Below are 14,053 nucleotides of genomic sequence, written 5' to 3' on the forward strand. Positions count from 1 at the left end.
AGCCCTCCCTCTGGTGCACGGACTGGAGCAGGGACGTGCGTGGGTCTCACCCCCACACTGCAGGCTCATCCCCAAACTGTTTACGCTGAACTGTCCCTTCTCAGCACATCCGGGCACTAGGTAAACGAGGCACTAATACGGAGAACCTTGCAGGCTAAGGAAGGAAGGAACCTTGCAGGTTCAACTGGTACAGCGGTTCTCAACCTGTGGGTCACGACCATCGGAAAACACATACAGCATATCAGATATTTACATTACGATTCATAACAGTAGCAAAATTACAGTTATGAAGTAGCAACGAAAATAATTTTATGGTTGTGGGTCACCACAACATGAGGAACTGTATTAAAGGGTCGTGGCATTAGGAAGGTCGAGAACCACTGGTAGGACCTAGCGGGTGAGCACTGCAGGGGGGAGTGTGGCAACTGCAGCGGAGGGACTTCAGTTACTATCGAGGGTACTTTCTGACCTCAAACGCTGAGCTTCACAGAGCCCTCTGCGCATTCTTACCGGGAGCCAGGTCGGCACTTGGCCCTGCAGCGCCTTCCATTATCATTATCATTATCATTCTGGGGAGTGTCGGGGTGTGACCTCCTGGCCCGCCTGAGTGGGAGCCTTTGCAGGGCCCTCACTGACTGAGATTGGGTGAGGTGCTCAGATGGTGAAGCATGAACCAGCTTCACAGAAAGCTACTCTGCTTCCCAAGGTTACAGTGATTCCTAGAGGCAGGGCAGAGCCGTACTCACACCTGTAACACACAGGGGTGGGTGTCGGGGGGCTGGCTCCCCACCCTGCCAGGCATCTCTGCCGGCAGCTCCATGTGACCTGAGCTCTCTGAACTCTCTTCCTGTTGATGCCAGCCTGGGTGCCCTCTCCAGCCCTCTACGGCCTCACCATCGACTACTCCTGCATCCGGTGGAACTTGCAGTGCTCAGGGCAGCGAGGGGCCTGCGCCTACTACAACAACAATGCTTTCCGAAACTGGTGAGGGCCGGCACGTCGTGTGTCAAGAACGCCTGGCGCCAGGCCCCAGGCCTGAGCAAAGGGCCGTCATCTGTTCTGGTGGCTGTTGTGGGGGCTGTCAGGCTTCTGAGGGAGAAGACCAGAGGGGAGCTGCCATAGTCAGGGAGCAGGGGCCACCGGTGATGGGCATCTCGGGGCTTGCAGAGAGCCAACTAAGCAACAAGACTTGGGGCTACTCTGATGTGATCCCCCAACCTGGGATCCCCAAGGCCCTTGGGAGGGACAGCAGCAGAAAGAAGTGTGTCCAAGGGAAAGGGGATGGTTGAAGTCCAAGGGCGAGGCTGTGACTGGAATGGTGATACCAGGCCAGCCTGTCACTGCTCACAAAGAGGTGGCCCCATCACAGCTCCTAGAAGAGGTCAAGGGCAGGCGGGTCCAACCTGCCTCTGTGGGTCTGAGCCCAGCTCCAGTGCCACTGAGTTCTGTACCCCTTCCAGCCACCTCACCTGCTGCCATCATCACACAGACCAGAAACAGGGAGGAGAGTGGGCTTGAGGGGGCTGGGGGCGGGGGGTGTCTGGGAATGGTGTTGAGTGAAACAGAAGGCTAGGAGGTCAATGAGAAGGTGCCCTTCTTCTGGCTTGCTGGGAGGAAAGGACCCTCAGGGCTGGCTGGGCGGCAGTGTTCCTTTGGCCCTCTAGGGGGCGGCGGTGCAAGGACAGGGCCACTGGATGAGGCTCAGCCTGCTCACAGGGAGGCTTGTACCCTTTCCGATCAAAGGAATGGGGAAAATGGTCAACACCTAGGTGGTGACAGATCCTTACCTGAGTCATGACGACACATTCCCTGGGCCGCTGGGAGAATGACGCTGCTCTTCCTGTTGGCCCTGGGGCGCAGGCTACAGAGCCTCCACAGCCCCTCACCCGTCCTGTGTCCTCCTGCCCACAGGTACCTGGGCCTGCAGGTGGGCTACAAGGTGCTGGGCACGCTGCTGCTCTTCTTCATCAGCTGGCGGGTGAAGAAGAACCAGGAGTACAACGTGCAGGAGAAGGCCTCGGGCCTCATCTGAGCGCCTCATCGGAGCCTTGGCCCTTGGCCTGGCACTTCTGGCTCCAGAGCGTGGACCTGCCCTTCCATGCCTGCCTGTATTTACTAATATTAATACGTCATTTCCTTTTTGTTTTTTTAAATAAGAAAACAGCCCCAGTCCCCATTTGCCTTCCCTGCCTCCTCCCAAAGGCTCCCACTCAGGCTTACTGTGCTCCTGGGCTGGGTGGGCACAGAGCTGCAGGGTGGGGTCTTCACTGGCTCCTTGGGAGGGACCCACATGCCCACGTGCCCCTCGGTGCTGGGTCCTCCAGGATGCCCCCGAGGCAGCCCTGACCAGTCCTGTGGGGAGGGAATGGAGGGTCCTAAGTGGAGAGATAAGGGGTATCTACCCAGAGAAAGGAGGGAGTGGACTGAGTGGGCTAGGGGATGGGGGAGCCTGCCTGTAGCCCCCTTTGCATCTGGGTTCAGCATCAGCACAGAACACAAGCAGGGCCGGCTCCCCTGCTCTCAGACCCTCCTTCCTGCCCCCAGAGGCCATTGGGGAGCTGCCACGTTGGGAAGTTCAGCCAGCTGGTCCCCTCCAGTTACCACACTCAGGCTCTAGAGCAGGGACCCAGACACCCGAGGACAGGCCATCCAGATACTGTCCACATTAATTCTAGGCCCTTCTGTACCTGGGCCCGTGCCTGTTTGTCTCTGTCTTTCTGGGGGGATATTTCAAACTACGAAAGCCACACCACCGTGAAGACCCAAGGAAGGCTGTGCAATGGTCCTGCTGCCCAGCCCCCCACCCCCACAGTGTGGGGACAAGACCCCTCATCTCAGACGTTTCCCTGGGAGCAGATGAGGCAGCTTCCTACGGGCTTCCCTGTCCGAACTTCAGATGCCACAGACTAAAGAGAGGCAGCCCAGATGTCAGCAAAGCCGGTGACACAGCTGAGGGAAGGTCCAAAGCTGCCAAGCTGGGTGGTGAGCTGCAGCCCACAAAACAGAGGCTGGCGAGGTGGACTTCTGTGGTTTCACACGCACTTGTTTTCATCAATGTTTTCTCGCCTCATCTCACTGCCTCCAGAGGTGGCGCCCTCTATGGCCTGAGTCGATACTGCAGCCGTGCGGTAGAGGTTCAGCGTTAGAGCCAACACAGGAGGCCTTCCATCCACAAATATATGTGTTGGACTTGGTGCGGGGCAGTGCTAGTACAGGGTTCTGCACCGAGCTTCACTGGGATCCCACCTGCCCTCTCTCCATCCACACGAGGGCCTCCTCCCAGAGTGTGCAGCGGGGGGGAACGGGGAAGGCACAGCAAAAATCCGGAGATTGTCAACAGGATCTTGGCCGTCCATGGTGCCCAGACTGACCCTGCGCCTGGCCATTTGCCAGACAGAGGCCTGGCTGCACCGTGTCCACCGGACAGCTGGGCACTGGTCACTGCCACGTGTGCATCTCTTGAGGCCACTCCTCATGGAAGACTCTTCCAGGAACATATCAGAAGCGACCTCTGCAAAGGCCAGAAAATTGTGTCAATGGCCAAACTGCCAGGAGACTGAACTCGGTGAAAGCCACGATCACAGCAGCCTTATTTCCAAAGCCACCAGCCTTATTTCCAAAGACCTCACTCAGGAAGGGAGGCTCCACGCAACCTCGGGGGCCAGGTTCAGCATTTAAAGTGGTCCTGCTTGGAAAATGACCCCCTGCAACTAACCCTGGTCTTTCTTGCCACAATTTAAGCTCTGAAGGCACTGCCGTCCGCTGAGTTCATGAACAGCGAATGCCAACCTTCAGATTCTGGAAGATCAGTCACCCTCCCAAGCCTTTATTCTATGGTGATGTTGCTATTAATATATTATAATTTTGCTATTGATGTAAGTTGGTCATGAATTTGTACTGTCATGTCTATCTGTCAGAGAGCAGGCAGAACCTGCACCTTCTGGCCAGAGGACCCTCAGGGGTCCATGGTCATGGGGATCAGAAATAATGCAACTCTCAACCCATCAGCCTGGTACAAAGCAGACAGCAGGTGCTTCTTGCTCCTTCAGTGACATCCTGCAGGTAACTGTCAAAGGCCCATAGTGCTGGGCTCTCAGAAGGCCTAATCCCGGCTCTTGAGTTAATTTCCAGAAGTGGGTTTGTCGTGAACAGCTAAGTCCATAATATAAAACAGAATTAATATCATAATCATCATTGATCACTTGGTCGCAGCCAATACTACCACTCCCAAATCTTTCCTCCCAACTGCCAGCGGGGAATATAATGGTGTCACCTTCATTCCACTTCTACAGCAAAGCTTAACACTTCCTTGAGTGCCAGACTCTCACAGAGGATGCTGTTGAAATGCAGATTTCTAACCTCCTCCACCCATCCTCAGAGTCTATGGGCGTCTGAGGGGGACCCAGGAGTGGCACTTTAACTGGATCCTTGTGTCAGGCTGATGTGGGTGGTTGTGAAACCCTGTGTGGCGGGTCCACAGTGCAGCCCCGCTTTGGGGATGCCCACGTGTGCTTAGGCCACTGAGAAATTGGGCAGGTCTTTGGTGAGCTCAAATGGGAGTGAGGGATGACAAGGTGAAGGGGTACCAACAAATCTGATTTCCTGAAGGGCTGCAGTCAGGAGCTAGTGGGCATGTAACACAGTCCAAGAGCTCACATTTATTGTATTGGGCTCTTACCAGTACTGAGAGTGGGATTCTCACTCTCCAAGCTTGAGAGTACAAAATGTGTCACAGTTATTTCTTTAAATCGGTTATGTTTGACTTCAAACCCTCACTCATCCTGCTGGCTGGCTGGCAAGTCCATGCCAGCCGTCCTTGGGGCTGGCTCCCAGCGCCATCTGTGGGCTGTTGGGTCCTGCCACTGTCGGTCTTTGGTTCTTTCCCAGTCTGAGGCCCCCTCCCCTGCTTCTCCCCTGAGCCTGGAGACACTGCAGAGACCAGATTCCAGCCTAGAACCACCTCCCTGTGCACATACCACCAATGCTGTCCTCCCTGGGCAGTCCTAGGCAGCCCACCCCTCCGCTCCACTCCTCTCCCAGTCCCTCAGGGATGAACAAAGAAGCCAGGAAAGGAAGAGTCTGCAGGAACCTTTTTATCCCATCCTTCCTTGAACACTCTTGGCAAAGAGAGGAAAACGCAGTGAGAATTGAATGCCATGTCTCCCTAAATTACTCTTTGTCTCAAAACCCTCTACGGTGCTCCTCACCATAGCCTCACAATGGAGACCAGACCGATCTTAAGGCCCCATTTGAAGAGGAGGACTCTGAAATCAAGGCAGTAACCATTGTGGCCAACTTCGTGCAAATAGTAACTAGTCAGACCTGAACTGAGACCGGCTGTCCAGCCCTCTCTGGTCCAGCTCCAGCACCAGCTCTGTCTCCCCTACTGAGTCATCCTGAACTTTCAAGGAGGCCCCTCTATTCCCACTGAAGTTCACGGGCCCTTGGGATGGAGGTGGGGGAATCTACTGAGGGCCACGTAAGATGGGTCATGGAGGTGGGGAGAGCCAGGTAATAGCTCATTTACCCACCTTCTTCTTCAAGTAGCCAGATCATTACGACTGTTCACTAACCAGGGTCACCTAGCCCTCCAGCACCGTGAGTTAAAGGAGAGTTGCAGAGAAAGGGGGACAAAGAGGAAAGGCTGCAGGGAGAAAAGGCCCTGAGGATCTGCACATGGACCTTCAGGGGAACACTCCCACCTGGTGATGGGTTCGCAGCTTCTTGCTCAGGAAACAAAGCCACATTGTGATATCTTTTTCCCAACCAGTCTCAGAGATGGAGAGATGCATTTAAGCTGGGACTGAATCCAGTCGGTACCAAATTGATATTAAAATATTATATTACAGATTCCCAAAGAGATTGGCAGAGTGTGTGTGAGAGAGAGAGAGAGAGAGAACTCCTGTCTTTTATAATCACAGGAACTAAATACCTGGGAGAAATGTCTGTCCTACCAAGAACACCAGAATCATTATAACTTTCCTCAGAGATTAAATATGTGAGCAGGTCCTGGGCAGGCCCTTGGCAAATCCTAAGTGAGAGCAAGTTTTTCTCTCAGGACACACCCTGCCCATTCATCCACTCTGTACCGGCCCATCCCCACTCCGGCGCAGGGCTCACCCTGTCTTGCTGAAGTCCTTGCCCTCCAGGCACCTGCTGCTCCTTGACAATAGCTGAAATGTGCATAGATCTTTACAGTTCACAATGCCATCCGTTTAGCAAACCCCTTTAAGGGTAACTCAGTCCGATAGGCTTGGCCTCCTATGGAAACAAACCTCACTCATCTGTCACGTGACACAACAGGAGTCCCTATCTTGCTCAACTGAAGTCCACTGCGGGTCCAGGTGACTCTCCAGGGCAGTGGCCTCCACATGGCGGCTCAGTAATCCAGACCGCTTGGATCCTGAGGTCCCTCCATTTCATATCGATGCAGATAGATATGTAATTGAATTCAGAGAGGAAGGGAGAGGGAGAGAGAGAGAGAAACATTCCAGGCAAAGGTAAGGCAGCAGGAAAACCTGCCCAAGTTCTGAGAATTCACTGCCCGCGAAGGTGAGGCCTGGAGAGGCAGTTAGATCCAGGCTCAGAGGCTCCTACAGGGTCTTGAGGGCTGGCTTACACGAGGCCAGCAAAAGGAGGGCCAGCCTGGTCCTGCTCCTGGGTCAATGCATGGCTACCTCTTCCCACTCAGGACTTGGAGAACAGCTCAGAGCCCAACCAGTGAGTCCCAGGAGGCACTCCTGGCTCAGGGTGCCCTCCTGGAGCCTTCACTGGCAGGAACCCTGAGTGTGCCGTGCTGTACCCTGAAGGAGCTGTCCTCTGTCCTCCCTGCACACTCACGGGGAGCCTCCACCTCCACCTCACATGCTTGCAGGAACCTCCCTCTTGGCCCAGGCTGTCCCATGCTCCAAGGCCAGGGTAGAGTGAAAGCTGCTCTATCCCTTCCCTTCCCTCCCACCTCCTCTCTCCCCACATCTGGCACTGGAACCCCAGGCTTGCAGCTGGAAGTCAGGAGACTCAAGTGTCAGGAAGAGTGGAGCAACTAACTTAAAGGGGCATCTATTCAGGCCCCCAGGTGTGTTGCTCACCCCCTTCTCTTGGCTCTGTGGCCCATCGACGTGCTGTATACCAGGCATCCCTTTTTATGGACACCAAATCCATAAACGTGGCCTTGGGGGGGGGGCGGGGCGGGGGGGGGGAAGAGGAGGCAACATGTGTTTAAAACTTGGTCCTTCGTACCCCCTCACAACCTGGGAAATGAGGATGAGGCAGAAGCTCTGCCTTGGTCCACAACGGGGAAGGACCCAGGCAGGTTTCACACTGTCCCTGTCTGACTATTGGACCCAAGCCCCTTCCCCCAGACGCACGGAGTTTCCGGAAGGGCTCCTGAACCCCCTCAATAGCTCAGGCGTGTTGAGCGCTCAGACACTGTCCTAAGTGCTTCCATACGTTTGTGCCTTTGATTGTCACCAAAGCCTATGAGATGCAGTGATCACACCATTTCACAGGCCAGGAACCTTTGGCTCCTTTGCTCTCATTTCCAAGGAGAAGGAGGCAGAGTGGCAGTCGGCCACCAGGGGGCGCCGCCTCATTGGCAGGAACCCCGCAATGAGACGGAGGAGGAGTTGCCACGCCTGCGGGCGAAGGGACGCGGGGGAAGCCGGCTCTGCGTCAGATCCTACAGTGTTGTCCCCCCCCCCCCCCCCGACCCCCCACCCCACCTCCCACCCAGGCTACCCGGCCCCAAACCTCCGACAACCCAGCTTCCCCGCCCGGCGCGCTAGGTCCTGCGGAGCTTCCCCGCGCCGACTCCACGCCCACGTCCCCCTCTTCTAGCCACCCCAGCGTGTTCGGAGTCTGAGCTCGCCCGCTCCTGCTCACCGGACATGATCTTGAAGGATTTTCCACTCTCCCTCCCCCGCGACAAAGCACCAGCTAGTCTGTCTGTATTTACAGGACAAACATGTAATTAACACATTAGAGCGCCAGCCAGCACACACCGCTTCCCCCAGGCCTTTCGACCGGTTGTGGGCAGGGTAGTCACCCAGATCACTGTGTGTGGTCATCATTCCGTCCTTACAGGGGGCTCAGGTAGCCTCTGATCCTTCTTCCTCCAGTTCCCAGAGCATCTCCTGGAGCCTGGCCCTGGGTTAGGAGCGGTCTTCAGCGAGGGACCGATGTCTGTATCCCCGGCACTGCCCACCGTGGGGAGTGTCCAAGTGCCCATCCTGTCACAGACTCAGGCACTGGGCAAGTGCTGGGCACCAGGCTTGTGGGGTGAACAAGACAAATAGAATCCCTTCCCCCTTGGAATTTACAATTTGAGAAGGAAGACAGACAGCCAACAAGGCACACCAGTTGTGTGGTTACCCATCCCGGGTGCAATCGCGCCAGGAAGAAGTGCAGACAGACCGATGGATACCTGCATGGCAATGCAGGGGTAAGTGGGGGCATGTGATGGCATCACCAAGGTGATAAAGGCTGGTTCCCTAAGAGATTGGGGATCAGGGGCAGCAGGGGCAAGTTTGTTAATCAGGGGCCTTAGAGCAAAGGTGTTCTGGGCAGAGGGGACTGCTGGAGTGACGACTCAGAGATGAGAAAGCTTGATGTATGTTTGCATGAAAAACGAGAGGTAGGTAGTGCACACAGTTGCAAGTGGATGGAGGTGAAGTGTGCTGGGAGGGAGGGTGTACCATGCACACCTCCTTTAGTAACTGGGGTAGTGCCTGTGCATGATGGGAGCCACTGCCAGACTTTTAACAAAGGCAAGGTGCAGCCAGATTTCTGGGTTTAAAAGGCCAATGGGCCATGTATACTTGAGAGAGGGAGTCTGGCTGGCAAAGGTAGGGAAGGAGGCTTCCTTCTTGCCATCATGGCCACTGAGCAGGGAGAACTGGCACTGGAGATCAGAGCTGGGATGCTCTAGTGCAGCGGTTCTCAACCTGTGAGTCGCGACCCCTTTGGCGGTTGAACGACCCTTTCACAGGGGTCGCCTAAGACCATCCTGCATATCAGATATTTACATGACGATTCATAACAGTAGCAACATTACAGTTATGAAGTAGCAACGAAGATAATTTCATGGTTGGGTCACCACATGAGGAACTGTGTTTAAAGGGCCAGAAGGTTGAGAACCACTGCTAGCGGGTCCAGAGCCAAGGGCAAGACCAGCAAGCAGTGGGAACGTCCCCGAACGTCCTGGTGGCCAGGCTGCGTGCTGCCCGGAGTATGTACTGGTGTACTGAAGCTGGTCCCTGCACCAGAATGTGCTGTTCACAAGGCAGACCGTCTGTCCCTGGGCCCAGAGCAAGGGTTCTAAGTGGCCCACATGACATTTATAGTCTTAAATTCAGTACAAACATTGGGAGAGTTTGCATCGTGGATTTTCTCCTGAAAACCCTGGGCCAGCACTCCAGGCTGATAACAAGGGACTGGAGCTGATAGAGACCTCCCCTTCAGATGGTCCCTATACTCCTAGCGCTGCTAAGGTCCCCAGGTCACTGCTTAGCCTCTGTAGGTATTTGAATTTTCATACATACACACACTCTTTAAGAGTCAAGCTAAACCACGAGAAACCCAGGTGAATGTTGGAAAGGACCAGTGTGGGACTGGGGGACCTGGAAAAGAAGAAAAGGGCTGTGTTTGTTTTTTAATCCTCACCTGAGGGTATTTTTTTTTTATTATTCATTTTGAGAGAGAGAGCAGGGGGAAAGAGAGAGAGAGACATTGGTGTGAGAGAGAAACATCAACTGGTTGCCTCCCCTACCAACTGGGGATTGAACCCACATCCTAGGTATGTGCCCTGATCTAGAATCGAACCCACTCCAACCAACTGAGCCACCCAGCCAGGGCTTGCATACATTTTTTTTTTTTTCAAGGAAGAAAGCTTATGATTAAATGTCTTATTCTCCAAAGACTCTACTTAGTTTATACACTCTCAGATTAATTATAACATGGTCAGAGGAGACATAGGCAATGACTACTTGTCCAGGGGTTGTGAGCAAACTTAATTTCCTATCATAAATGGAGTTTGCAACTCTAAATGAACACTTCTTTTTTTATAACAAGCATCTTGATAACTACACTTTTCCTCTAACAAACATACAAAATAAAACAAGCATTGCTATTTCTAAGGATTACATTCCAAAGAGAATTAACAGTAAGCCTAGAGTTAAACTGTGAAAGTTTAGAGAGCATGCCTGCCAATAAAGTCCTCAAGGTAATGATGACAAGATTACAGCAAGCAGAGAATTAATTTTTTAAAAAATTTCCCTCTTATATGAAGGAAAACCAGTATGAGTTTTATAAAAGGAATGCATATTTACTATAAATTATTCAAGCACTCCTAGAGGTTAAAAAATTCAAATGCCACTGCTCATAAATAATTAGCAGTTAAAGGGGTATCATTCTAGAATCTTTTCATACTTGTGTTCCAGAAAAGCAAAACACGTGCATTGAAATATTTTGATAAATATGTGATTGTTTTATATATACTATTTGTAATGTTATTGCATTTCATTTTATTTGTATATAAAACTTGAAAAAGAAATCCAAAGGAATCTGAAAGAATAGTAAAATTTCAAATAAATGTTTATTAGCCTCAAGAGATTTTATTTTTAAAGATCCTTCTATAATTACAAAAATACTTTGGAGGAAACAAAACACATTGAGTTTATAGTAATCATTGAGTTTATAGTAATCATGTAAGTGTTATCATTTAACTCCCTGATGTGAAAGATCAGGACATTACATCCAGAACCTTCCTTTCCCCTCCCCCACATCTTCACATATTGTGATATTAATATTTAAAGGCACACCGTGTTTACATTTTAGTTTGTCAAATGTTTGTATTAATATTATTTCACTGTTAAATGTTTCCAAATCTTACCACAGCCTGTCTCTGGCTGCCTAAAAAAAAAAGAAAAAAACACAACCCAATGATAGAGAAACTGCAGAAACGAGATGGAGGAGTTAATATGAAACTATGACTAACCCCTGAGGAAGCTAACGCTGGGGTGAACCCATGACAAGTTAGGAGGAACCTGAGGTGGGGGAGGCAGGTACAGAGGTGGGAAGATAGGGAAAGGGAAAGATTTTAAGTTCTGTTCATGCTTCTCTCCCACAATATCCCAGGGAAGGTGACTGGTGGCCTCAGCCACTGGCAGAAAGAAATCAATGGCAAAAGCTTGTCTGCTCAGGAATGCCAGAGCCATCTCAGCGCCATGCTGGGTTGAGATTCTGGTAAAAAACAAATGCAGGCTGCCCAGCTGCCCAGGCACTTATTCTTCCAGGCCATTTCCTCCAGTCCCTCATGGGTGGCAGATGAGCACTTCAGAGACATTCATGATGATCTGCTCATGAATGGTGGCTGACCATTCTAAAGATCTTATCTCCTTTAAGTGCTTCTTTCCACCCTGCTCCCCCTCCCCCAAAGATTTAAAGAGGAATCCCAGACTAGAGAATTTTCTCTGTGAAATGAAAGCAAAAGGGATGTTGAATAGCAATTCTGGAGGACCTGAGGCTCTCCATCCTGGGACTCATCCCCACCCCTTCCTTCACAATCACCAGGAGGGACAAAAACAGACTTTCACTGTAGCCCTGACACATTAGCAGACTGGGCGACTGATAAACCACAAGGGAAACGAGCTTACTAGCTAAATTCAGTAGAGACCTGAGGAGTAAAACCACCATGAAATATATGCAATCGACTGAACACAATGCACAGATCAGGAGTGTAAAAATAAGTATAAACGATATAACAAATATATTCACAGATATAAGAGAGAATATTGAATAAAATGAAGAAGGAACAAGAAGCAATAAAAATAAAAAAAGAACCCAGTGCCTCTTTCGATGGGAGAATAAGTAACTCGTTCAGAACACCAAGAAAAACTAGATACAGTTTTTAAAAATATACTTGAAGGTATTGGAGAGAGAACACAGTAGTCAAGGAGTGGACCTGGATCTTGGAGAAAATGGGAATCAAAAAAAGTGCGCTGCACATTTGGACGACTTCTGCCCCGGGGGCATTTATTAATTCAGACAAGTCAGCTGAGAGCTAAGCAGTGTTTTAGTCTGTTTCAAAGGCGTGAGGTAAAAAGTTATAGAGTCTAGAGCTCATGTTGGGATGAGGACCCAAATATCTGTAGTATCGTAAGTCTGAGAATTTCTGAGAGCCTGGCATAAACAAATGCAAGGCCTTCTTAGAGAATGAGAACAGGTCCTCTAAGTCCTGGGTTTCAAATATGCAAATAAAACTGCTGTGAGAAGTCACTGCAAATCCACCAGAATATCTAAAATTAAAAGACTTGCAATATTAAATGCGGGCAAGGATGTGAAACATTCGAACTCTCACATTCCACTGGTGCTTGTTATATTTACAAAAACAAACACGTACAAGAATTTTCATAACAGCAATATCTGTAATAACCACACATTGGAAACAACTGAAATGTCCCTCTACAATAAATGGATAAATAGACTGATATAGTCACACAATGGAACACTATATAGCAGTGAAAATGAACAGCCCTTTTAAAAAAACTTAGACCACCTGGGGTAGGACAGTAAAAAGGCAGTTTTGTAAAGCCTCCATTAATCTGAATGCCTGGGAGAGCTTCTACTCTCGGCATCAGCTCCTTGCTCTCTGTGCCTTAATGGGTCAGGTAAACACAGAGGAGAATGGGTGGTTGCAGCCCTGACCTCTGGCAGCTCACTCCCCATACACCTAGTTGTTAGGGCAAGGAGTGGTGTTGTCAACCGGCGGCCCCGGGGTCAAGGAATCCAGGGCACTGTCCTCGAGGTGACCATGCAGATATCTAGGGCGTCATTGCTCTTTCTCTGCCATAGGGCAGCTGATTTAGGATAAAATGCGCCCCGTACTGGTGGTGCCTGTTCTCTGGCGGGTCAGGTCCGCTGGGACACCTATGGCCCACCGAAGCGCCCAGAGGAGGGATCTGGGCCAAGAGAAGGGATGGGGGGGGGGGGGGGCGAGACCATACGGGGTGACAGCAGAGCCCTCCGCACACACACAGCCCACCACACCCTGGCTCGCCCTCCACCTCCTTTCCTTTGCGCCCTCTCGGGTGGCTGCGCTGTGCATCGGCGTCGCGCAAGGGGGAGGAAGGGACTGGCACTTGGTTTAAAGACCAGAAGCAAATGTCCCCTGACAATTTCATGTCATTCTTCTGGATTCAAAGGAGAGGTAGAGTGGTGAAGACAGACGCAGAGGGGCAACGAGAGACGGCCCGATTCGGGGTCTGCCGGAAGCAGGGCGAGGCGGTTCTCTCCCGCCCGGGTGCGGATTCCGGGTGGGCGGACCGACGCCCCCAGCCCCGCAGAGCCGCGAGCCCCGCATGACATCAGAGGCCGGGGAGCGTGCAGAGCGCAGGCGCCGGCGGAGGAGGGGGCGGGAGGAGACGGAGCCGCGCGGCTGGGAGAGCGCTCCTCCGCCCCGCGCCGTCCCTGCGCCCCGCTCCTCCGCCCCGCGCCGTCCCTGCGCCCCGCTCCGCTCGCGCCTCGCCGTCCGCGCCGCGCCTCGGGCAGCCAGAGCGCGCCTCTCACACCGCAGCGAGCGCCGCCCGCCCAGCCCAGCCCAGCCCAGCCTTCCTCCTCCTCCTGCTCCTCCTCCTCCTCCTTCGCCGCCGCCGGACACGCAGCCGCAGGCCGGGGCCGGGACGCAGCTGGGGAGGCAGGGACGCGCGCAGCCAGCCCTTCCCCCTCCGGCTCCCGCACCGCCGGCCGCCTCCCCGCGCCCTCCTCCTCTCCCCTCCCGGCTCCTTCGCTTCTCCTCCTCCTTCTCTCCCGGCCCCGGCTGCCAGCACCATGTCCGCAGGGGGAGATTTTGGGAACCCACTGAGAAAATTCAAGTTGGTGTTCCTGGGGGAGCAGAGCGGTAAGTACCCCGCTTAGTCTCTCGGCGTGGCGCCGAGTCGTCCCCCGCCGCCAAATCGCCCACCCCAGTGGGACCCCGGCCCCGGCTGGGAGAGGCCCCTCCACGCCCGGGTGGAGGGAGGGATGGGCTTTGAAGGTCGGGGCGGCTCGGGCGGGGCAG

General features: G+C 52.8%; 3 protein-coding genes across 5 annotated transcripts in view; 2 read left to right on the forward strand and 1 right to left on the reverse strand.

Annotated features, from left to right (window-relative positions):
• SLCO2A1 (solute carrier organic anion transporter family member 2A1) overlaps positions 1 to 3,879 on the forward strand; it is a 70,145-nt gene extending 66,266 nt beyond the window's left edge. The window contains exons 13-14 of the mRNA XM_059663905.1: positions 861 to 984; positions 1,912 to 3,879. Of these exons, the coding sequence (XP_059519888.1) occupies positions 861 to 984; positions 1,912 to 2,032 (245 nt within the window). The 3' untranslated portion in view covers positions 2,033 to 3,879. The remainder of the gene's footprint in view (positions 1 to 860; positions 985 to 1,911) is intronic.
• LOC132215545 (serotransferrin-like) overlaps positions 1 to 14,053 on the reverse strand; it is a 114,239-nt gene that overhangs the window by 6,388 nt on the left and 93,798 nt on the right. The gene's annotated exons all lie outside the window — the stretch shown is intronic.
• Positions 13,479 to 14,053, forward strand: part of RAB6B (RAB6B, member RAS oncogene family) — a 68,653-nt gene continuing 68,078 nt past the window's right edge. For both annotated transcript variants that reach the window (XM_059663908.1, XM_059663907.1), the window contains exon 1: positions 13,479 to 13,894. In XM_059663908.1, coding sequence (XP_059519891.1) covers positions 13,825 to 13,894 — 70 coding nt within the window. In that variant the 5' untranslated portion in view covers positions 13,479 to 13,824. The remainder of the gene's footprint in view (positions 13,895 to 14,053) is intronic.

The sequence above is a fragment of the Myotis daubentonii genome, chromosome 14, assembly GCF_963259705.1.
Source record: "Myotis daubentonii chromosome 14, mMyoDau2.1, whole genome shotgun sequence".
In the NCBI taxonomy this organism is placed as follows: domain Eukaryota; kingdom Metazoa; phylum Chordata; class Mammalia; order Chiroptera; family Vespertilionidae; genus Myotis; species Myotis daubentonii.